This window comes from Nannospalax galili, unplaced genomic scaffold, assembly GCF_000622305.1.
Source record: "Nannospalax galili isolate Female #2095 unplaced genomic scaffold, S.galili_v1.0 scaffold2019, whole genome shotgun sequence".
NCBI lineage: Eukaryota > Metazoa > Chordata > Mammalia > Rodentia > Spalacidae > Nannospalax > Nannospalax galili.
In genome coordinates this window covers 1,151,242-1,174,207 of record NW_008342625.1, presented here as the reverse complement: position 1 = coordinate 1,174,207, position 22,966 = coordinate 1,151,242, and the positions used below count along the sequence as shown (strand labels likewise).

Sequence of the window (22,966 nt, the reverse complement as noted above, 5' to 3'; positions counted from 1 at the left end):
CAGGGGCGGGGGCCTGGGCCGGGCTCGGGATGGCGCAGCCGCGGCCCCCAGCGCTCCCCGGCCGTCCTCGGAGGGGCTCACTGCCTGCTGGGGCCGCCTGGCAGGTGAGGACCAAGGCAGGGGCGGCCTGGCGGATAGGGGACCCCGGGGCCCGCTCGGCCCGACGTCCCCGGAGCCCGGCAGTCTGTGTCCCAGCCAGCGTGCGAGGCTCCGTCACAGTGGGTGTGTGCGCTTCTGGGCTGACACCCTGCCACAGGACGCACCCAAGCCCCCTGGGCACTTTTCCACAGCTGCTTGTAGGACAGACGTGGGGACACTGTAGTCGTGGGCTGCAGTGACATTGGGTGTGTACTGCTGCTGGAACCACCTACCACCTTCCCTGCATGGATGGGGCACCCATGCCGCAGTGTGACTTTGGGCTGGTGCTCCCCTGAGTTGGGATGCCCAGCTTCTGGCCACATCATTCTCTCTGCCTTCCTTCGCCATGTGTCAGGGCGTCTACAGCTGGCTGGAACTGTGGGTGTTACTTGTTGCTGTGTGTGTACACTCTGGGTGACATTACCATGTGTCAGTGTTTATGTGGCTGTGATTCTCCGTGTAGCAGAGAGTAGTGTTTCATTGTGCCTGGCTGTTTGGTTATCCTGAGTGAGGGTCCCCCCCCCATTGCCGGGTCTCACTGGAACTTGGTAGGTCAGAGGCTGTCTGGCTGACCCTGAACAGATGGCGGTGTTGTTGTGACACTGTGTGTCGAGTTGACAGGTGTGTTTGTCTTCCTGGACTACAGGTGTGTATCTGCCCTATCTACCAAAATGCCAGTAGGATCAGTCCTTCCAAATTCAGAGGTGTTGGGTATGGCCACAGGTGACCATGGAACAGGGGCTCCTGGGGACTGCTGAAAGTGGACTTTACCAGCCTAGGTCTTGTTCTGTGGGCAGGCTTCATATTGTGCCCTGTGCTAAGGGGCTTAGGCTTCCAGACTTTCATGCTGTGGGGGTGGTGGGTGATGGGTGGTGGGTGGACCCCACGGGGAATAACAGCTCCTGGAGTTACTTGATGCCTTTTCCCTTTCCAGAACTCATGATTACACTGTGGGATGTTGTCTTGGGTTCTTTGCACAGTGTCTGATCCTGGTGGGGAGGGGGTGGCACTGGCGGTCAAGGCTCTCTTTCTCTGAACACCTGGCTGTCACTTCATGGATTTAGGTGGAAGATTGACTTTGTGTTTGTGTAGCATTGTGTGCAGTTACTGGGGTGCAGGCCTGCATAGGTGTGAGTTTGCATTTGTGTGTACCTGAACATGGTTCTGTGTGTGTTTGAGTATTTATGTGTTAGCCTATGTCTCTAAGAATTACTGTGCATAGACCCCATATGGATTCGTGGGTGTATGTGCGCATCTGCGCATGTGTTTCTTGATACAAAAGGTATGCCCAGTACAGTGAAATGGTTCAAGTACTGGTGTACAAGCCTCTGTGTGTGTATGTGTGTGTGTGTGTGTGTGTGTGTGTGTGTGTGTGTGTGTGTATGAGACGGGGGAAAGAGAATGTGTGTGTTTCTGGCACACAACCTCAACACATGTGCTTGTGCCCCTCCTGGGCAACAGTAACTGCCCAAGTTGAATCTTGGAAGGGCTGGGGGAGAGGCTGTTCCTGGAGACTCTGGGGGTTTCCCAGGCCTGGCCCAGAACCCTCCAGCCACTAGCCGCTAGCCATCAGGGAAGGCCCGTAGGGGTTGATGATGGAGAAGCCTTGCTTCCAAGCAGCTGGTGGACCCTGTTTTAACTGTGTGTGTGCTCTAGTTAGTCTAGGACAGGCTGGCTCAGGTATGAGGAATTGCATAGGAACTCACAGGTAGAGGGCCAGTAGTAACCCAACATCCCCCAAGAGTCCCCAGTCCATACTGCTTGTGGGAGGGTTATCTGACCTGGGCTTTGGTGAGCTGGCCCTCTTCTGGAGAGACTGGTGGAACCCACACCCCTCTCATGCCTGGTGGGGCTTGACTCTAGGACTGGGCCCTGGGACACTCAGGGGTCCATGTGCTGATCCTGGCATGGATATCCTTGCATTGGCATAAGGGAAGCTGTCTCTCTCCCCTTGGGTAGCAACCTCCTCCCTTATAGAAGTAAACTGAGTGGGGTATCTGCCTGAGACCCGAGACCTGGGTGCTGGACTCACCTCACTTGGCTGTTGGCCAAACTCTTGGGGTTAGCTGCAGAAAGCTTTCTCCCATGAAGGCCCTCTTCTACTCCCTCTTTCTGGTGAGAGAACCAGAATTGTTGGGATATGTAGAGCCCCAACATCCAGGGGCTTGATGGCATCAACTGGGCTCCCCTCAGGACTGACCTCCCTCTCCCATCTCTGTTGCAGAACACAGATCTGTTTGAGATGATTGAAAAGATGCAGGTGAGGATGGGCAGGAGAGCCCCAGAGTTGACTGGTTTAGAGGTGGGGGGGGCGCTTTTTCTGGAGCCCAGGCATTCACCCAGACTCCCAGCTCCAGTCCCTGTGTTGGTCCCCAGCAGATTACCCCTGTATGCATACCCCAGCCCCAGCCCATCAGAGGCCTGGCAGGCTCCTCTGTAGGAACCTCATGCAGAATGGAGGAGTGGATAGATGCAGGTGGGGGAGGCATTAATAGCCAGGCAGCCTGGGACACAGCCCTGCCCTGTGCCTCACCCCTGTTCACCCTCTGCCTGCCAGCCTGATGTGTTTGTAGCAGGGGTATGTGTCAGGAGAGGGGTAGAGAAGTGATGGAGTCCTGGTGGGGTGGGAGTGGTTGGAAGAAACCTCAAGAACTTCCCTGATGTCAACTCACCCTCGATAGGCCTGGCTCCGGCTCCTCCTGTTTCTCTGACTCTGTTTTCCCTGTTTGCCTCCTCCCTCTTTACATATCTGTTGATGCAGTGGCCTCCTGCATGCGTATACACACACACACACACACACACACACACACACACACACTCACACAAATGCCTGCGTACACCACCCTGCCCCCTACCTCCCAGCAGCACGTGTGTTCTGGCACAGAGCCCCCAGCCCCTCCCTGTTGCTATACCCTCCCTCAGCCCATCACCACGGGGATGCCAGAGGCCTGAGCAATGAACCAGTCAGAACCCTCCCCTGCAAGTGCCCCCACATACCTAGTGCCTCCTAGGGCCTTCCCTTCAGCCCAGGGAAGGCGCCTGGCAGAGGCTTGGCAGGAGAGTAACAGTGTGCCTTCTCCCTTCTCTTGCAGCGAAGCAGGATGGATGAACAACGATGTACCTTCCCACCACCCCTCAAAGTAGGTGGGCCAGACCTGCCTCTGGGGCCGGCCAACTCCCTGCCAGGTTGGGTAGGGTCTAGGAAGGGTGCCCCAGCTGTCACCGTGTGCCAGTTATTGCTTCCTGGGTTAGCAGGGTACCCAGCCCTGGGAGCTCTGTATCCTGTAGCCTTGCCCTGGCCGGAGGTTTCAGGCCTGCTCCTCTCTCCTGCTTAGATCACTGTAGGCATCTGCCTCTCCAGGCCACCTCATACCAAGGCTGAAGCCCTTATTACTTACTCCAGAGGCAGCTGCCATCAAATGTTTTCTCTGAAACCCTGAGGCAGCAGTCTGTCTGAGCAAGTCCTCCAGGAGGCCCGGAGGTTTCCTTAGGGGAGACAGAGAGCCTCCCTTCCCCAGGCAGAAAGAGCCCAAAGGTTTGAGACTCAGTGAGCCTCAAGGCAAGCTCCTGCCATATCTGTAAGATGTGGCGACAAGGCCCCAGTCCAGGCACACGCTCAGCCAGGGCATGGAGTAGCAGTGTGTTCTCTGAGCCCCCAGGGGTGGGGGAAGGTATGTGTGTGAAGGGTAAGGCCCCACCGCAGCTGGGCCTCAGTTTCTTTGTTTTGCAGACAGAGGAAGACTACATTCCCTACCCGAGTGTCCATGAGGTACCAGCTGGAGCCCCACACTCACCCTCACTGTGACTCTGGGAGGCCCTCGTTGCAGTGTATCTGCCCCACTGGAGACTCACTTTCCAGTCCCGAGACTTCAGATGCTATTTGAACCCTAGGCCTCTGAGCCACATGTTCTTGCCCTTAACTTGGGGGTCACCCTCCCAGCTTCCACCTGCTCCACCCCATCCTTTGCGTAGGGCTTGGTATTACCCCCATCTGTGAGGTAAGGATCCTGAGCCGGTTCCTTAGAGCGGTGGGTAAGAACCCCTACCTGGTAACCCCTGGTCTGAATTGAGAGGATGTCCTAGGACCCTTAGTAGGGTGCTGTGTGGGGTTGCTCTCAGCTGAGTCTCCCTCTAGGTCCTGGGGCGAGAAGGGCCCTTCCCCCTTATCCTGCTGCCCCAGTTTGGAGGCTACTGGATTGAAGGCACCAACCATGAACTCACCAGCATCCCCGAGACAGAGCCTCTTCAGTCACCCACCACCAAGGTGAAACTGGAGTGCAACCCCACAGCTCGCATCTACCGGAAGCACTTTCTGGGCAAGGTAGGTGACTGGCCAGAGTGGGAGGCTGGGCCCAGGGAGAAGCAAAGGGGTTAGACTGGGGCTGGGTGACCATTCCTGAGCTCTGAGTCTCACGGAACATCCATATGGATTCATTCATTCACTCAACAAACATTTGTTGCAAAAGAATGTACTTGGGGCTGGAGAAATGGCTCAGCAGTTAAGAGCACTGGCTACTCTTGCAGAGGAGCCGGGTTTGATTCCCAGCACCTACATGGTGGCTAACAACCATCTGTATCTCTAGTTCCAGGGGATCCAATGCCCTCTTCTGACCTCTGAGGGCTCTATAGGCATACCTACCTACATGCAGGCAATACACTCATACACACAAAATAAGAATAATAAAACATTTAGCAAAAGGTAGTAGAACATGGTTGTTAATAGAAATGGGATGTTGTCAGTGTACCACCAGAATGGGGAGTATCCTGTAGACGCGGAGCCTCTCAGCCTGGGTGCCAATGGTGGCTGCCCCTTCTATTGGTGGTGTTATCTTGGATGCTTTATTTAACCTTCTTGAACTGCTTCCTTGTCTGTAAAAATGGGAGTAATTCAAGTACATGCAAAGCATACGGAACCACACCAGCACATAGTATAAACACAGGTTTGATGATAGCCGCTATCATACCTGCCTAATCCTTCCGTGAGATCTAGACTATCCTGTTTTTACAGAAGAGGAAACTGAAGCTCAGTGAGGTGAAGTGACTTGGTCAAGATCGCAGTTACTGAGCCTGGAACTGAACCAGCTCTTGCTGATCTTTCATTAAGATTTACATAGCCTTGGCCCTGAATCAAGGTCAACAGTTTGCTAAAGCTGTTGGTTTCAAGCTGTTGTCTTTCTGTGGCCTGTTGGCCATTTCAGAAATCTGGAAATGTAGTGGTCAGTTCATTAGAAAGAAACATGTGGCTGAAAAAAAAAGTTAACTAAATGGCTGTTAGGAGGGAGATGTGGTAGGGGATCTCGGGGAGTGTCTTAGCAGGAAGTAGGGGACTGGAAATGATTGAGATACATTGTATACATACACAAAATTTTCAAAGAGTGAATAAAACTTATTTTTAAAAAGAAGAAAAAGATTTACATAGCCAAGCTGGGCATGGTGGCACACTACTTTAATCCCAGCACTCAGGAGCCAGAGACAGGTGGATCTCTGTGAGTTCAAGGCTAGCATGGTCTACATAGCGAGTTCCAGGCCAACTGGGGCTACAGGGAGACCCTGTCTTAAAAAAAAGATTTACATAGCCTAGCTGGGTGTGGTGGTGTATACCTTTAATCCCTGAGCTTGGGAGGCAGAGGCAGGTGGTGTCAGACATGATTAGGACAGAGAAGAGCAGGGCTTCTCCAAGCCTCCGGATGGGGTGGCTAGGGAAGAGGCAGGTGCTTGGTACCAGGTCACAGTAAGAGATGAAGATGACTTTGAATGACAATTTCCTGAATTCCTGAGTCCATCTTGCACTGTGTCTCTAAGACTTTTCTGCGTTTGGTGGGGGGGACATTCCAGGAACCTCCCCCCACACCCCACCCCCTGACTTCCTGGCAAAGTGCCTGCTACTCTTCTGTGGACAGTGTCAGGCATTTGGGATTTTCACAGTATACCTAGCTCCACTCAGAGGCCTGTGAACTGCAGATTGGAGGCCACATCCCCCCAGCCCTGCCTCTTCTCTGCCCTGACTCCCAGGGCAGGTGTTCATGTTTAAACAAGATTTACTTCCAGGATGATTCTTGGGGTGGGTGTGGCTGGAGCCACTCCACACTCCACTCCTAGGTCTGGGCGGCAGAGGGAGCCTCGGGCCAGGTGGGGCCACATTCGTGGTCTGGCGATTTTCCCCGAAAAGGTGTCTGGTCTGGGCTCCCATTTGGGGGTGCTGTTCCTGCCACAGCCATCCCTTATGTTCTTTATGCTGTCTTCCTAGCCCTGCGCCCTCTTCTCTAGGTGAGACAGAGGGGCAGGAACCTGCCTGGTCAGTCAGGAGATGCTTCACTTCCTGTTTGTCATGGGCCCTGGCTTCAGGGGCCACTGAGCCACAGGTTGGGTAATCAGCTGTTCAGCCCTTTTTCCTTTCAGTGCCTCACACATGATAGTTGACCTCTTCTTCCTTCCTTCCTTCCTTCCTTCCTTCCTTCCTTCCTTCCTTCCTTTAAAAATTAGTTTTTTTGTGTATGAGTGTATTGCCTACATGCATGTAAGTGCACCCATGTCATGTAATGACCAAGGAGATAAGAGGGAATAGGATCCCCTGGAACTGGAGTTATGGATGATTGTCAGCCGCCATGTGGGTACTGGGAATCGAACCCGGGTCCTCTGCAAGAGCAGTCAGTGCTCTTAGCCATTGAGCCATCTTTCCAGCCTTCTTTCTTACTTTCTTCCTCCTTCCTTCCTTCTTCCTTCCCCTCCCTTTGCCTTCTTTCCTTCCTTCCCTTGCTTCCTCCCTTCCTTTTTTGATGAAACAGGGTCTATCTATGTAGCTTAGGCTGGCCTTGAACATAGGATCTTCTGCCTCCGCCTCTTAGTGCTGAAATTACCTGGCTAGTTGGCTTTTTTTTTTTTTTTGAGACCAGGTTTCACTATGTAGACCAGGCTAGCCTTGAACTCAGAGATCTGCCTGTCGCTTCCTCTTGATTAAAGGTATGTGCCACCACACCCAGCCTCTAGTTGACTTATTGAGCACTTGCTGGGTACTTGGGTGCTGGGACACAGGTATGCAGATACACGTGTGACCCTGACTTCCAGAGACAGGGTTCCAACAGGCATTCCTTGAACACCAAGTCTGTGTCAGGTACTTTAGCTCACTCAGTTCACATCAAAAAAGGTGGCCTCATTCCCATTTTATAGACTAGGAAATGGAGGAACAAAGAGACAAGGTGACCTCCTGAGGCTGCCCAGCTGGTAAGGGGCACATAGCGGATGCTGAGCCTGCTGTTGGGCATGGCTTCTGCTTCTTGGTGAGGGACCCCAGGTGGGACTGAGTTGACTGTTTGGGTTTCAGAGCAGCTGCAAGCTCATCCCCTCACCTCCTTCGCTCCCCTGGCCCCTCTCACCACAGGAACACTTCAATTACTACTCAGTGGACACTGCCCTTGGCCACCTGGTCTTCTCGCTCAAGTATGATGTTATCGGGGATCAAGAGCACTTGCGGCTGCTGCTCAGGTGAGGGCAGTGGATGGGGAAGACCCCATGACCGCAGAGAGGACCAAGGTCTAAAAATCCCAGTGCCTAGCTCAGCGATCAAGGTCCTACCCTCCTGATCAGGGCCTCAGAAGAGCAAGAATCTGCCTGAGGTCACACAGCACATTAGTGCTTCAACCAGGCTTGGTGCATGCTGTCACCTTTGGTCTACCTGAAGTCTTCCCGCTGCTCAGCCTCTCACTGCACAGCTCTTCCTCTTAGGACCAAGTGCCGAACATACCATGATGTCATCCCCATCTCCTGCCTCACCGAGTTCCCCAATGTGGTCCAAATGGCAAAGGTGAGGCTGTGGTTCTCCTGCGCTTCTTGGGTCTGGCAATGCCAGGAGCCCTGGGCCTACATGTTTTGGCTGCTTCTGTAGCCCTCCTCTCACCTGGCTCCAGCCTGTGTGCATGCTACCCTGGATGCATGCTGCCCTGTGTGCATGCTGCTCTATGTGCATGCTACCCTGGATGCATGCTGCCCTGTGTGCATGCTGCTCTATGTGCATGCTACCCTGGATGCATGCTGCCCTGTGTGCATGCTGTCCTGGATGCATACTGCCCTATGTGCATGTTGCCCTGGGTGCATGTTACCCTGTGTGCATGCTGCCATGTGTACATACTGCCCTGGGTGCATGCTGCCCTGGGTTGTCCTGGGTACTTGTGTGTGTGTTTCTAGCACTCTTTACTGCACCCTCAGGCCCCAGTTCTCTGAGCCCCATTCTGAGCAGCAGTGAGAGTCCCCAGTCTGGCTCTTGCCTCTGTCGTTCCCAGCATGCCTCCCCTCCCTCTTTCTGCCTCTGTTCTTTCCAAACTTGGTCACCAAGGCCCAGGAAGCCTCTCCTTTCTCCCCGCTCCCACCTCTCACCCCTCCTGTCTTCTACAGCTGGTATGTGAAGATGTCAACGTGGATCGATTCTACCCTGTGCTCTACCCCAAGGTATAGGATCTAGCCTGCTCACTGAAGGGGGTGGCAGCTGGAGGAGTGAGCATTTATTGGCACCTGCCGTGTGCTGGGTATCTCCCCAAGTTCTTGTTGGTCCCTGGAAAGCATGCAGAGTCCACAGTGTGCATATGGGGGAGCACAGAAAGATTCTGTGCTCACCTAAGGATGCATAGTATGTAAGGTGGGCCTGTCTGGAGGCTTGCTCACATCTGGACTGTCTCAATGCTAGTAGGGTAGTGTAGCCTGTGTTCCAGGCCCCACTGGAACATGTTTCTTTTCTACTGGCCTTGCCTTCTCCCAGGGGACATTGGGAGACAGAATAACACTGACACCCCATAAGCGCTGTTCCCACAGCAGCTGCAGTCCCAGTTGTGGCACTGCCTTCTGGTTCTAGTAGCTGTGCCCATGTAGGAGTAAGCTCAGGGACTTCTGTCTTCTTTGAAGAGCCTTGGGGGTTCTGGGTGGATTCTGGATCAGGTTGAGGTCCTAAAGCATCCTGTGGACGTGGGAAGGTACCCTGAAGGAGGGGGCCTTAGAAATCAAATCTTAACCTCTTGGTTGCAGTAGGAGAAATTGAGACTCAAACTGGTGGCAGCAAGCTGGGACTTGGTTTATCTAGAAGGATAAGGAGGCTTGCAGAGGCACCAGGGAGTGAGCTGGGCATTGCACAGTGGATTAGGGTGACCTTGGCCGTGGTAGGTAGGGCTCATGGCAGAACTCAGGAATCCAACAGATCCAGGGCCCTCACATGTCTGCAGACTGCTGACCTAGGCAAGCTCCTGACACTCTCTGAAAGCAAGGAGCAGGGAGAAAGTGGGATCTCTTCCTGTGGGCTTCCTTTGGGACTGACATGTGCCTAGCACAGTGCAGGGCACAGGGGGAGCACAGAGGCCCCTAGCTCACACCATTCCATGCTCTCTTCAGGCTTCCCGACTCATTGTCACCTTTGATGAGCATGTTATCAGCAATAACTTCAAATTTGGAGTCATTTATCAGAAGCTTGGGCAGGTGTGTTTATCCCCTCCCCCTCCCCCTCCCCCATGCTGCCTGTTCACCTCACTTTCCCCAGAGCCTGGGAACTTGCCTCTCTGGGAGGAAGTGGGACTTGGGGAGGGCTGCTCCGGAGCTCCAGTTCCATGATTGTGCGTCCCTGTGGCTCCCAGACCTCTGAGGAAGAACTCTTTGGCACCAATGAGGAAAGTCCTGCATTCGTGGAGTTCCTCGAGTTTCTGGGCCAGAAAGTCAAACTGCAGGACTTCAAGGGGTGAGTACCAGGGTAAGGCGAAGAGAGCTGACCATGCCTCTGGGCAGGGAGGGAGCCCTGGTCCTGGCCCCTCAGAGGCCTAGCTGAAAGTAGAGACTGAGCCATGGCCTGGGGGGGGCCTGGGGGCAGGTTCCGAGGAGGCCTGGATGTGACCCATGGGCAGACGGGGACCGAGTCTGTGTACTGCAACTTCCGCAACAAGGAGATCATGTTTCACGTGTCCACCAAGCTGCCCTACACAGAAGGGGACGCCCAGCAGGTAGACTGGGCGCCCATCCACCTGCTTTCCACTGTCACTTGTGTCCCCATCCATCTGTCTGTTCAGTGTCCATCACACCAGGGTCAGTTTTGGCACTGGGATGTAGACATGGAAATGACCCAGTTCCTCCAGGGTGGGCTGTAGGTGGGACAGGGGAGAGAGGAAAGTGTCTATGAAGTAGGCATCTACATGGTGAGTTTTTCTTTTTACGTATCTATTTTATGTGTGTGAGTGTTGTGCCTGCATATATGTAAGTGCACCTGTGTTGTGCTATGCCAGCGGAGGCCAGAAAAGGGTGTAGGATCCCCTGGAACTGAAGTTATGGATGGTTGTTAGCTGCTGTGTGGGTGCTGTGTGAGTGCTCTTAACCACTGAGCTATCTCTCCAGTTCCGTAGGTGAGTTTAAAGAGGGGGGATGTGACTATATCACATGCACCAAGCAGCAATCCCTGATGAGCTAGTATTTTTGATGGCAAGCGAGGGGCATGGTGGGGTCATGTGAGGGCCCTGACACTTGGCAGAGTGAAAGTCAGTGAGAGCTTTCAAGATGAAATAATGGGCTTCCAAGTTTTGGGGGGAAGGAAGTGGGGTGCTCCAGATAGGAAGAAAGGCGGGGGAACTGGCATGTTCTCAGTACTAAATTCAAAATTTGGTCACCTTGTTTCTAGCTTTCCCATCAGACGTCTGTCTTACCCTGCTCCCCTAAGCTGGGGTGCTAAAAGGGAATTAGATGATGGAAATACATATTATTCTTACTTCTTTTCTCTTTGATTTGCATGAGATCTGTTTCTTTTAGCACCATCAATGTGTACTAAGTAGAACATCTTTGTTCAATGAAGTTGAGGGTCTTGACAGAGGAAGGGCTGAGAGGCAGGGCTTGGAGATTGAGACCTGACTGAAAGTACCTGAGTCCGTTGGAAGATCTTGTAAATCAGTCTTCTCTTGGCTTCAGTTTTCTCATCTGTCAGAGGTTTCCAAGGAAACTAAATTAATTTTAAGACAAGCTTTCACATTTTGGGGTAGGTAGGGAACAAATCCTTAGATGTTCTCTCTGCTTGCTTCATCCTATCCTGCACCCTGTGGGCACCCCTGCCCCACATGGCCAGGCTGTGAAGGCCCGTGGCCCTGTGCTCAGTTGCAGCGGAAGCGGCATATTGGGAACGACATTGTGGCTGTGGTCTTCCAGGATGAGAACACACCCTTCGTGCCTGACATGATCGCATCCAACTTCCTGCACGCCTACGTGGTGGTGCAGGCTGAGGGGGGTGGCCCCGATGGCCCCCTCTACAAGGTGGGTGAGCCAGGGTCTCCCAGGGTTCTGCCTCTGATGCCTCTGATGTAAGTGGAGGCTTATGGGGGCCTCTGAGGAGGGAAGACTCTCATTTCCTCATAGAGGCCACTTACCCTCTACCATGAGGACGGTCCCCCACCAGCCCTACCTTGCAAACTTAGGGCAGAGGCTGGGGGATCTGAAATTTTGGGTTGAAAGGTCCCTCCACTCAGCAGTCCCAGAGCCTCCCCAAACCCACCATATGGGAGTTGATTTAAGGGTTTCAGGCTGCTATTGGGGAGAGTAGGCCCTGGACCCCACAGAGACAGCTGTTTTTCCTTTCAGGTCTCAGTCACTGCAAGAGATGATGTGCCCTTCTTTGGGCCCCCGCTCCCGGACCCTGCTGTGTTCAGGAAGGTAAGAGGTAGTCCTCCTTCCTCTGTTGGCAGAGCAGGACTAAGTGGAAGAGGGCTGAGGGTTCCCAGTCCTTTCTCAGGAGGACCTGAAGCCCTGCCACGTACTGGGGACCGGGCTTCCTAACCGTGTAGCAGTGTAGCTGGGGCCTGGCTTTTCTCTTTCTTTTTGTCTTGCTCAATGCTGTGACTTATTTTACAAGGTCACAAAAGAGACTGCAGGACTGTTCTACATTTTCCCGAGCTGACTGTGGCCTTTCATTTCTCCTCTCTTTGGCAGTTAGTCTTTCCTCTGAAATGTTTGGGGAGGGGCACATATCCCTCCCAGACTCTCAGTAGCCACATGTGCCTCCCCCTCCCTGCATGTTCTGCTTTGACCCAGGTGGTAGGAGATGGCATCCCAGAGCCCAATACCCCAACACCTGCAGGCTTTGCCTTCCTCGTGGGGGGTGGGGGTGGCCATCAGGGGTACAGGTGCCTGGCTAGAGAATGGAGCCCCAGGAGAAGCCCTGGTATGGGTGAGGCCTGGGACCCCAGGCCCCAGCAGGGCACAGCCCAGGAGTTCCAGCCCTTCTCACCCAGCTCAGCTCCTTGCTCCAGTGTTTGTCCAACCTTTCTCATCTCTTCCACCCTGGGTGCTCCCAGGGGCCTGAGTTTCAGGAATTTCTGCTGACGAAGCTGATCAATGCCGAGTATGCTTGCTACAAAGCTGAGAAGTTTGCCAAGCTGGAGGTAAGCATGGGCTGGAGGGAGAGGAAGCAGTGGGGAGTACCCAGGAGGACTGGGAGGTGGACGGCACCATACAGGAAGCCAGGACTGGAAGCAGAGCTAGGCAGTGAGGATGTGAAACTGGTCTTAGAGTAACCATGAGGAACCCTGGGTTCCTCTTGACCGACAGAGTGGCTGCAGGGAAGCCAGTGCAGGCTCCCAGGGGCGCCCATGCCCTACTTGCGGAAAGTGTGCCAGGATTCAAATTGTGGGTCCAAGGGCTGATCTCTGGGGTCTCCTCTGGTGGCTGGCCCATAGGAGCGGACCAGAGCTGCCCTTCTGGAAACACTCTATGAAGAACTCCACATCCACAGCCAGTCCATGATGGGCCTGGGTGGTGATGAAGACAAGATGGAGAACGGCGGTGGTGGTGGCGGCTTCTTTGAGTCTTTCAAGGTGAATGGCCCAGGGGTCTACCCTGGCAGGATGGGACTTGGGTGGGTTGGGCCTAAAGGACATGGAGTGTGATAACTCAGTTGTGTGTAGAGTTTGGGCCAGGGCTCAAGGTCTTGGTTCTGGAGGTATGGCTAGAGGCCAGGCCTGGGGATGTGACTAGAAGTGGGGCCTGAGGTATGGCTTATGGTTCAGCCAAGGAGGCATGGCAGAGCTGATGGTCTTAGTCCTGGTGATGTGGTGAGAGGTGGGGTCTGGCTGTGGGGGGTCATAGTCTCATTGTGGAAATGTGCCTAGGGTTGGGGACACGGCTTGGTGGACACAAGCTTTTAGGTACTTTAGCCTTGGAAATGTGGTTTGTGTTTGGGGTTGTTTGAACCAGGGAGAGGCATACAGAAGAGGCTCTGGACAGGGGAGGAGGACAAACTCTCTGGAGGGGGTGCCTAGGCTCAGGAGAGGGTCCACCTGGGAATTACACCAAAGGTTGGAGTCTCCCAGGTGGCAGCAAGGGACTGCTGGTGCCATGGACTGTGACTCTCAGGTTGGCAGGCAGAGAAGAGAGGAGGTGGCCTGTCCTGACGAAGGGGAAGAAACAGAGGTGCAGTAGTGAGGGTCTGCCTCTGCCACTTTGTAATTTAGCTAAGAGCACAGACTCCCTGGGTTTACATCCCAGGTCTGCCAGTGATCAGGTTGGGCATTCTCTGAACCACAGTTTCTTTATCTGTTGAGCAGAGTAATGGGGATCATGGTAGCTTACCTCGTACAAGTGTTTCAGAGTTATTTGCAAAGCAGTTACATTAGTGCAATATGGATGCAAAACTGCCTTTGCCTGCCTGTCTGCCCAAGCAAGGGACAGTCCAGGGATAGGCAGAGGAGGAAGAATTCTGCCTCCCCTTAGTTGGGGCCTGGACTCACCCAGCTGCAGGGCCCCAGGTAGTAGATGTTCTGTTCTGATCGTTCACCCACAATAGACGGCCTCAGCCACAGTGTAGCAGTGGGTTTGTTTATATAGGGGGATTAGTCCAGTGGCCCACAATGGACATCAAGAAAGAGGTATAGAGAGCTCTGGCCCATGGCCTGAACACAGGTCTGTAGTGCTGTCTTTAGTGGGGGCTTCAGGGGCCTCATATCTGGTTGGTGCCACGTGGCATCCTGGATTAAGCCAAAGGGTGTCTCTGAGGCATCAGGGTCTGCCGGGAAGATGTAGGATTTGGCCTATGGCTCCAGGCTCACCTCAGCCTCAATTTCCTCTGAGGTTAGGTGAGTATGGCAGTCCCTCCTTGGATGGCAGAGTAAGTGTCCAGGGCCTGGTTCCTGAGGAAGCATTTGGCCTAGAGATGGCAGGAAAGAGGGGAAAGAAAGGGAACTCATAGATGTACATACAAGATTCCTGGAGGACTCTCTATGAACACACATGTCCCATGTGAATACTCACCATTGCCTGCCATCCTTACAACATCCATATGAGGTACAGCACACAGCCCATATGGCTAGCAGCTCAGAGAGATGAAGGTACATGCCCAAGGCCACACAGCAAGGTGGTGAGGCATCCAAGGCTATGATATCCTTAGGCCTATGATACCTGCCTCTTCTGTGTCATGTAGGGAAACTGATGCCTCACAAGGGAGTGAGACCTCCTAGGGTCACCCAGAGTGGTATTAGTGGGGAGGGACAAGATTCCTGGGCCTCTGGGGTTCCTCAAGGTTGAGAGGCCTCAGGAAGCCAATGTCTCCTCCATCCTTACTCCAACCCCCACAGCGGGTCATCCGGAGCCGTAGCCAGTCCATGGACGCCATGGGACTAAGCAACAAGAAGCCCAACACTGTGTCTACCAGCCACAGTGGGAGTTTCACCCCCAACAACCCCGATCTGGCCAAGGCAGCTGGAATAGTGAGTGTCCCCCACTTCCCAAGCCCTTCCCCCGGGACCCTTGGTGCTCTTGCCTCCTAAGGCCTTGCATCAGTGCCCTGATGTCCATGTACCCACCCTGGCTGCTGGACTCACTGTAGCTCCTGCTTTCCATGGTCACATGGTCCAGTCAGGCCACCAGGGTACTGGGATCCTTCAATCCCTTTCCCAGCCCTCCTGGCCCTTTATTTGGGTATGACTTCTTGTAGCCTCTGTGTCACATTCCTTACCAAATACCTGCTGTCTGTTGTGTGCTGGGAACTGGGCTGTTTTGTGGGCATCTATGTTCAAGCTTTGGGTTTCCAGATGCTCCTCTATATGTCAGGCTGTGGGCATCCATTGTATGCCAGGACCTGGGCTGCTGTGTGGACATGGCACTTTGTCCTGAGTTCTTGTGAGCACCTACTGTGTGCCCAACCTTTGACTGCTGTGTGATCACCTACTGTGTGTCAGGAAATGGACTGCTGTGTGGATATAAGCACCTACTATATGCTTAACCCTGGACTGCTGTTTGAGCACCTACTGTGTGTCAGGAAATGGACTGCTATGTGGGCATCAACTCTGTACACATCTACTGTGTGTTAAACCCTGATAATCCAGGGACATCTGCTGTCTGTTAGGAAGCGTGTTGCTATATGGACATTTCCTGTATGGCACAGTGTGTCTGAAACTGGGCTGCTGTGTGGGCTTCTCCTGACTGAACCCCTTCTGTATGCTTACTGACTTGTCTACCAGGCCCTGTGGGAGTCTGCCTACCACACTCAGTGAGTTCAGTAGGCAGAGTTCAGTAGGCCTACATGATTCAGCTGCTTTGCACCACCTAGTGGCTACATCAAGCACTGCACCCATTGCTCTGCCCCACCCATTCACCCTCACATCCACCCACTAAACTACTCACTCATACATCCATCTATCCATCTGTGCATCCATTCACTCGTCCACTCATCTACCCATCCATCCAACCATCCATCTATCCATTCACCCATCCACCCTATCTATCCATCCACGCATACACTCATCTACTACTCATCCAACTATCCATCCATCTGTCCATCTACCCATCTGTTCATCCACCCACCTACCCATCTACCCACTCATCTACTCTTTTAGCTATCCATGCATCCATCCATTCATCTATCCATGCACCCACTCATTCATCTACTCATCTATCCATCCATGCATGCATCCATCCATCCACACTCACCCATTCATCTACTCACCCAATCATGCATGCATCCATCTGGCCTTTCATATACTCATCCATCCATCCATCCATCCACTCATCCATCCGTTTATCCACCACCCACTCATCTATACCCACAATCATACATCTATCCATTCATTCATCTACCATCCATCCATCCATAATCCATTCATCCATCCATCCACCCACACATTACCCATTCATCTACTCATCCAATCATGCATGCATCCACCCATTCATCTATTCATCCATCCATTCACCCACCTACCCACCCATCTTTCTTTTACTATCTGCTGCATGCCAAGGCCTGTGCTTAGTGCTATGAGGCTGTGTCATGTGGCAGGAGTCTCCCCACCCCCACCATCTCTCGTGTGGTCTGGTCTGGCCAGGGGAGCAAGGTGAGGCCTCTGCTGTCCAGTGGTCACCAAGTCCATTGTTGTCTAGGAGCTGACTCAACTTCCCCCCTAGCTCACATTCTCAGTCACTCCCTTCCTCCCTATGGAGTGGCCCAGCCTCCTGTGGGTGGCTGTGGAGGGGCCCCGGGGTCAGGGCCAGGCCAGCAGCACCCACCATGGCAGTAACCAGACCCATTTCTTTTTTTGTTTTTGCACAACTATCTCTCTCTCTCTCTCTCTCTGTCTCTCTCTCTCTCTCTCTCTCTCTCTCTCTCTCTCTCTCTCTCCATGTGGCCTCCTTTTCTTACACTCTTTTGTTACCTCATCTTTTTCTGCCTTGCCCATCTCTCTTTCCTCCTCTTACCCCACCTGCTTGCTCACCTCTCCTCTTCTCATTGCTTCCTCTTGCTTTCTTGACCCCCTTTCTTTCTACCTTCCAAACTTCACACTCTGGGCCCATCTGTGTCCTGCTGTCACTTGGTTTCTCTCCTCCCCCTCGCTCACCCTCTGCGTAACTATGGTCACTGCCTCCGCTCTGTGCGCCTTCCACACTTCTCCTTTTCCATCCCATTCTCTCCTTTGTTTCTCTCTTTCCCCTTTTCTCTGTACCCCTTCCTTCTGTCTGTCTCTGACTGTCCCTCTCTGCCCCACCCTCTACTGCTCGCCAGTCATTGCTTATTCCCGGGAAAAGCGCGAGTAGATTCGGACGCCGGGGCAGCGCCTTAGGCATAGGAGCTGTGGAAGAGGTTGTCGTCCTGTCTGCAGGCTGCGGCTCTGGAGCTGCCTGCACGCACTGCTCTCTGCTCGCTCTCAGGACGGAGGCCATATTGGGGACGTTGCCCCCTTCCCGGGACAGACCCAAGGGTGTGCAGGGCAGAGTGCCATAGCTCTGATGGCACTGGGACCTGGGCCAGAGGATCCCAACCCTCACTAGAGGTCTCTGGCCCTCTCCTGACCCCTGGAACCCTGGCTGGGTCCTTGCCGGGATCTGGTACTCAAAGACCCTCTGCCCAGCTGCACGTCCCCCAATATTGCTGGTTCTGCATGAAGCACCATTCTCCCCTCTCCCTGCGTCCCCTCCCCACGGCACCATGAACTGCCTGCAGATCCTGTCCCTCCCTCCATGCCTCTAGGAGGCCTACTTCTGCCTCCCCATGCTTCTGGTCCCAGGCATCCCACCATGGTGTGTGTGAAGGGGATGTGCCCACTGTGGACAGAGCCTCCCCAGCTAGTCTGAAGGTCTGAGGGTGCAGGTAGCTGGGCAGGGGCTGGGGTTGCTGCTTTGCTTTCTCTAGGCTTCAGTTCCCATGAGGCCCAGGGGTGAGAGGGGTGGCCACCCATGGACTTGTCCTCCTTCTTCCTGACCCCTGTGACTACCTCCTGCCCTTCTCCTGGACTAAGGTCCAGCATAGCCCTGCTGTGTGTTCTCTGGAGCAGCGCTGACCCTCTCTGGGCCTGTCCATTCATCAGGCAGCCCTGCAGAATGCACATTTTCTTTCCTCTTCTCTTGCTCATCATCTGTCAGCTTCAAGGCGCGGTGGCAGGGCCCCAAGGGGAGGTGGGGGGCACTGGGGCTCACAGGGCAGGTGGACACTGAGTTGGGGCCTCTCCCCACAGTCCCTGATTGTCCCTGGGAAGAGCCCCACAAGGAAGAAGTCAGGCCCATTTGGCTCTCGCCGCAGTAGCGCCATTGGCATTGAGAACATCCAGGAGGTGCAGGAGAAGAGGTGGGTGAGCAGGAGGGAGGACATCTGGTCTGTGAGGGTGCCTTCCCTGCCCTTCCCTCCCCCGCCTCTCATTCCCCTACAGTGACAGCCACCACCTAACAGGCAACGCTTCTGTTCACTAAGCAGCTGCCCTGGCACCTTGCAGATCAAGACACAGTAGGTCCAAGGGGTCGGGGGCTTTCCCAGTTCAAACTACCAGCAAGGACAGAGCTGGGAGAGGGGTCTTTGAGTTCCTGTGGGTGGGGCTGAGCCAGGAAAGCAGACAGGAGGTTGTGAGGGTGAATCCTACACTGTGGCTGAGCAGCCTTGGCAAGTCATGTACCTCTCTGAGACTCATCACCAACTGGAGAAAGTGAGATGGGAAAACAGCTAGTGGCCTGGGGCGTCGTGAGGGTTCAGTGCAACGTACAGGAAGTGGGGGTCAGCAGGTCCTCATACCACCCGATATCAGAATATCATGAGTCCTGAGTCCAAGTCCAGGTATAACTCCTGGGTAGGCATCTCTGGGCACATTCCTTTCCTGTGTCCAAGTCCCGGTTTCCTTAGCCTTCTCAACAGACCTTCACACTCCCCCCTTGTAGAAGAGGTGTTGGGAGCTGCCTAGCCTTGTTGGAGATGTCTCCTGTTCAGCTAGCCAAGAACCCACAGGGACCATGTCAGCCAGAATTGGCCCCTGAAGCTATACCATGCCCATGATAGCCCCTCATAGCCTGGGCATCACTCTCCCCCACTGCCAGGCTCGGTGCTGAGTCCCCATGCTGCCTCCATGTGCTCCACAGGGAGAGCCCTCCGGCTGGCCAGAAGACCCCAGACAGTGGACACGTCTCACAGGAGCCCAAATCAGAGAACTCTTCTACCCAGAGCTCCCCAGAGATGCCTACAACCAAGAACAGGTAGGGCTTTGGGCGTACCAGGCTAAGGAGAGGGGCTTATTCTTCTTGTCTCCATTGAGCGCTTTGGGAGGGCCACACCCCGACTGCACTCTGGAGTACAACATGGCCACACGCTGGGTACACATCCACCAGGAACTGCTGTCATGTGTAATGCCTAATAACCCATGTCTGGACAGAGAGAGGAGGGAAACGGGTGTAAGGAGGAATGACGGGTTAGTCTATTCTTAGTGGGTCTTCAGAGAAGACCTCTCCAGTGAATGACATTGGGCTTGAGAGTTGAGAATTGAGCCAGCCCTGCTAGGCCTGGCAGAGAGAAGAGGGTTCCAAGTAAGGAGCTGGCAAGTGCTAAGGCCTCAAGGCATGCCTGGTGGGTAGAAAGAAGTGTAACATGGAAGCTGAGTGAGTTGGGCTGGGCCTACTGGGTGGTGACATGAATGAGGTCAGAGAGTGACCAGAGACTGGTGCATGGCTTTGGAGGCTGTGTGAAAGCTTTGAATTAATGAGGATGCCTGGCATGGTAGTGTACACCTTTAATTCCAGCACTTGGGAAGGAGAGGCAGACAGATCTCTGTGAATTCAAGGCCGGCCTGGTCTACAAAGCAAGATCCAGGTTAGCCAGGGCTACATAGTGAGCCCTATTTCAAAACAAACAAAACTCCACATGCTGTGTGCTGTGGAGTGAGGCTGACCATGGGCTGGACTGGAGGCAGGGAGGCCTGAGGAGGTTACTCCTCCATTGGTCTGGATCCTATAAGGGGTTAAGAGGATTCATCAACAGTTAGGCCATTGGACAGGCACCAGGTGAAGCAGGTATATAGGACCTAAGGTGGCTGATTTTTGAAAGACAAATTTGCTTTTTGGAGTTTGAGAGAAAGAGTGGGACTTTGGGCAGAAGACACAAAGGCCTGAGTGGAGGAATTAAGAAAGATGGCTGTGGGGATACTGGGTCCAAACCCCTGTTCTACCTGGGATTGAATGCCACCCTCCCTGTGCCTCAATGTCTGTGAGATGGGCCCCAAATGACAGAATAGCTCAGGATACCAGTGAATGTTTACTAGATGAACCATTAAGCATAGGTGTTATTGGATACCAGGTCAAAGCCATTAGACTTTCCCTGGGGGCAAAGGGGAGCCATGAGAGAGTGTTGGGCAGGGGAGGGACCTGTTTAGATCTATGTATTAGGAAGGACAGTCGTAGGACTTCACCGGGAGTCCAGGGAGGCTCAGAGGCCCGAAGAGCTAGAACTGGGGCCACAAGATGCTTGGCTGGCTCCAGGATGAGTCTCCCAGGGGAGGGTGGGGGACAGGGAATGGGGGCACAGCCTGGGCTGCTGGCTAATGGCACTGTGTGTGGCAGAGCCGAGACAGCCGCCCAGAGAGCAGAAGTGCTGCAGGGCTTTTCCCGCTCCTCATCCAGCGCCAGCAGCTTTGCCAGTGTGGTGGAGGAGACAGAGGGTGTAGACGGGGATGACACAGGCCTGGTAAGATGCCCAAGGGGTCATGGGCCCCACAGAGCTGTGATGCTGGGTTCGTAGGTCTCTGGAGTGCTTTGGGCAGAGGCACAAGCCTGGCTGTAGCCAAAATGTTGGGAGGTGGGGTGTCCCAACTTAAAGGAGATGCAGATCCCTCCCGTGCTGACTCCCCAGTGCTGCCCACAGAGACCTCTGAAGACCCAGCACCCCTTACTTCCTCATCTCTCACCTTAGACACTCTGAGTTCTATAGTCCCTTACTGTCCCAGGCTTCCTCTACCCACATGCCATTTCTCCCTTTCTGCCTTCCCCTGCCCCCTCTACTGGCTGGACTGACTTACCCTCCCCTTTGTCTGTACTCTACCCTTAGCCATTCTTCAACACACCTCCAGGGGGGCACATGCTCCTGGCCTGGCCTGTAACTGGGCAGACACAGTGGAGCCACCTTCTAGTGTAGAGTGACAGGGCCCTTCGCAGCCTGGTGGGGCTTCTGAGACTTTCAAGTTCCTTGATGGCAGGGATCCGGCCTGATCCATCCCAGAGACCCAGACCAGGAGAACATCCAGAGATGTGTGTTGAGTGAATGAGGAATGGGGATAGGGTAGGGGCTGTGGGCGGGGCTGACCTTCCCCCCTTCCCCAGGAGAGCGTGTCGTCCTCAGGAACGCCCCATAAGCGGGACTCCTTCCTCTACAGCACGTGGCTGGATGACAGCGTGAGCACCACGAGTGGGGGCAGCTCCCCAGGTACCAGGCCAGCCTTGCTGGGTGGGAGAGGGCAGGGCACAGAGGGGTGGGGACCAGGCACATTCCCCAGGGTATGGGGATGTAATGTGACTGCCCCTCACAGGGGCAGTCGTCCAGGGAAAATGGATGGTTTTCAGAGGGCAATGAAGGGTAGCAGGAAGGTGAATTAAGCATGGGGGTCCCTAAGGGAGGGACCTGATGGGGGAGCCCTGGTGCCGACCGCCCATCAATGCCCGCGTCTCCTTGGTGCCTCCCCTCGGCCAGTGAGGTGGCTCCCTCCTGCCCCCCTTCCCAGGCCCCACACGGTCACCCCACCCAGACACCGGCAAGTCGGGGGACCCTGCATGTCCCGAGATCAAGATCCAACTGGAAGCATCTGAGCAGCACACACCCCAGCTGGTATGAGGGCAGTCCCCTGGGAGAGGGTCTAGTTGGTTGGGGACCAGAACCCAAGGATTAGGGGACCCTCCAATGGCCAGGATGTCCCTCTAGGCCAGGAGGATTTGGGCTTATCCAGTGACTTTGGCTTCCCTGCCCCTTCACTGTACCTGTCCTGTCTCTACCTCTGTGGTGTCTGTCCCCACAGGGCTGCTAGCTGCCACCCTACCTGGAAGGTGAGACTGAGCAGGTCAGTCAGCCCCTGCACACTCCTGCTGGGTGAAGAGGGGCTGAGAGCCCCTGAGCAGAGATGGAATCCCCTGCCTCAGTGGCTGGGGGCTTGGGCTGGTACTGGTTCCTCTTGACCTCAGTTTCCCTATCTGTGCAGTGGGCACTGTCTCACCTCTGCCCATGAGTTGGGGAACTTGATGGAGCCAAAAGGGGGCTGGCCAATCACTGGGCAGAGAGAGACCTGGGGATGCCCATGGGCTGGAGAGAGCCAGTGCCTGGCCCTCCCAGGCTGCTGTCCCCTTCTCTCAGTCTTCTCACCTCCCTCTCCCTGCAGATGAGGCCGCAGAAGCACAAGGAGATGCTGCACTTCACCCAGGCGGCTGGTGCTCTGCCCCATAGCCACCCCAGCCCCTGGTTCCCCTGCTTCCAATCCCCCTGGCCCACCCATTTGGGCTGTCTCCGCAGGGCGGAGCCATCCAGAGCTGGGAGCAGATGTCTGCTGCTACTGCCCCCCAGGCTTGGGGGTCTGGGTCTGGGCAGGGACTGTGGCCCTGGCTTGCTCCCACCTGGGCCTCTGTCACCCCTGGGTACTCCTCTGGAGTCAAGGTGGGAGGAAAATTAGGACTCAGTGCCCACAGCTCTCCTTGGAAGCAGCAGGTGCAGTGTGTGTGGCATGAGCACTGGGTGGGCAAGGCATTTCCCTTCTCTGGGTGTCTCTGCTATAAATGGACAAGATTGTGTGAAGACTGTGATTCCATGCACCTGCCCCAGAAGGGGTCTTCGTCCACCTAGGGACCTCCTGTCATGCCGACCAGCTTCCCGAGGCCCCACGTGGACTAAGGAGCTGGGGCTGCTGTACCCATCACCCCACCTGAACCCCCCCCCCCAGCTTTACCACAGATGTGCTGGTACCCTTAACTGCCTCCATTTGATAGCTGAGTGTTCCCATTGGGGAGAGGGGCCTCCCTGGCTCCTCACCTGGCACCCAGCTTAACCCTGCCACTCCACACTCCTGGGCACTCCTGGCTGAGGGGGGTCTCAGCTGACCTAGAATCCGGGCCT

At 54.6% G+C, this 22,966-nt stretch overlaps 1 protein-coding gene and 1 pseudogene across 17 annotated transcripts in view; both read left to right on the top strand.

Annotated features, from left to right (window-relative positions):
• The window catches only part of Rap1gap (RAP1 GTPase activating protein), a 66,743-nt gene extending 44,305 nt beyond the window's left edge, over positions 1-22,438 (top strand). For 4 of the 17 annotated variants that reach the window (XR_607457.1, XR_607456.1, XR_607449.1 and 1 more), the window contains 24 exons: positions 2,363-2,398; positions 3,231-3,278; positions 3,869-3,907; positions 4,274-4,459; positions 7,517-7,620; positions 7,861-7,939; positions 8,527-8,580; positions 9,511-9,594; positions 9,750-9,850; positions 9,980-10,109; positions 11,245-11,400; positions 11,725-11,796; positions 12,438-12,524; positions 12,819-12,956; positions 14,712-14,843; positions 17,129-17,206; positions 18,078-18,187; positions 18,314-18,343; positions 18,925-19,080; positions 20,437-20,560; positions 21,193-21,295; positions 21,560-21,694; positions 21,882-21,923; positions 22,239-22,438. Coding sequence is in view for 7 of the 17 variants with exons in the window: in XM_008838623.2 (XP_008836845.1) it covers positions 2,363-2,398; positions 3,231-3,278; positions 3,869-3,907; positions 4,274-4,459; positions 7,517-7,620; positions 7,861-7,939; positions 8,527-8,580; positions 9,511-9,594; positions 9,750-9,850; positions 9,980-10,109; positions 11,245-11,400; positions 11,725-11,796; positions 12,438-12,524; positions 12,819-12,956; positions 14,712-14,843; positions 17,129-17,206; positions 18,078-18,187; positions 18,314-18,343; positions 18,925-19,080; positions 20,437-20,560; positions 21,193-21,295; positions 21,560-21,675 (2,163 nt within the window). In the remaining 10 variants the exon portion in view is untranslated. Of the gene's footprint in view, positions 1-29; positions 105-2,362; positions 2,399-3,230; positions 3,279-3,868; positions 3,908-4,273; positions 4,460-7,516; positions 7,621-7,860; positions 7,940-8,526; positions 8,581-9,510; positions 9,595-9,749; positions 9,851-9,979; positions 10,110-11,244; positions 11,401-11,724; positions 11,797-12,437; positions 12,525-12,818; positions 12,957-14,711; positions 14,844-17,128; positions 17,207-18,077; positions 18,188-18,313; positions 18,344-18,924; positions 19,081-20,436; positions 20,561-21,192; positions 21,296-21,559; positions 21,695-21,881; positions 21,924-22,238 lie in introns of those variants that run through there. The other 13 variants (XM_008838629.2, XM_008838628.2, XR_003850419.1 and 10 more) reach the window with 12 other exon arrangements.
• Positions 5,255-5,379, top strand: LOC115071331 (annotated as a pseudogene).
• Positions 22,439-22,966: the final 528 nt, after the last annotated feature.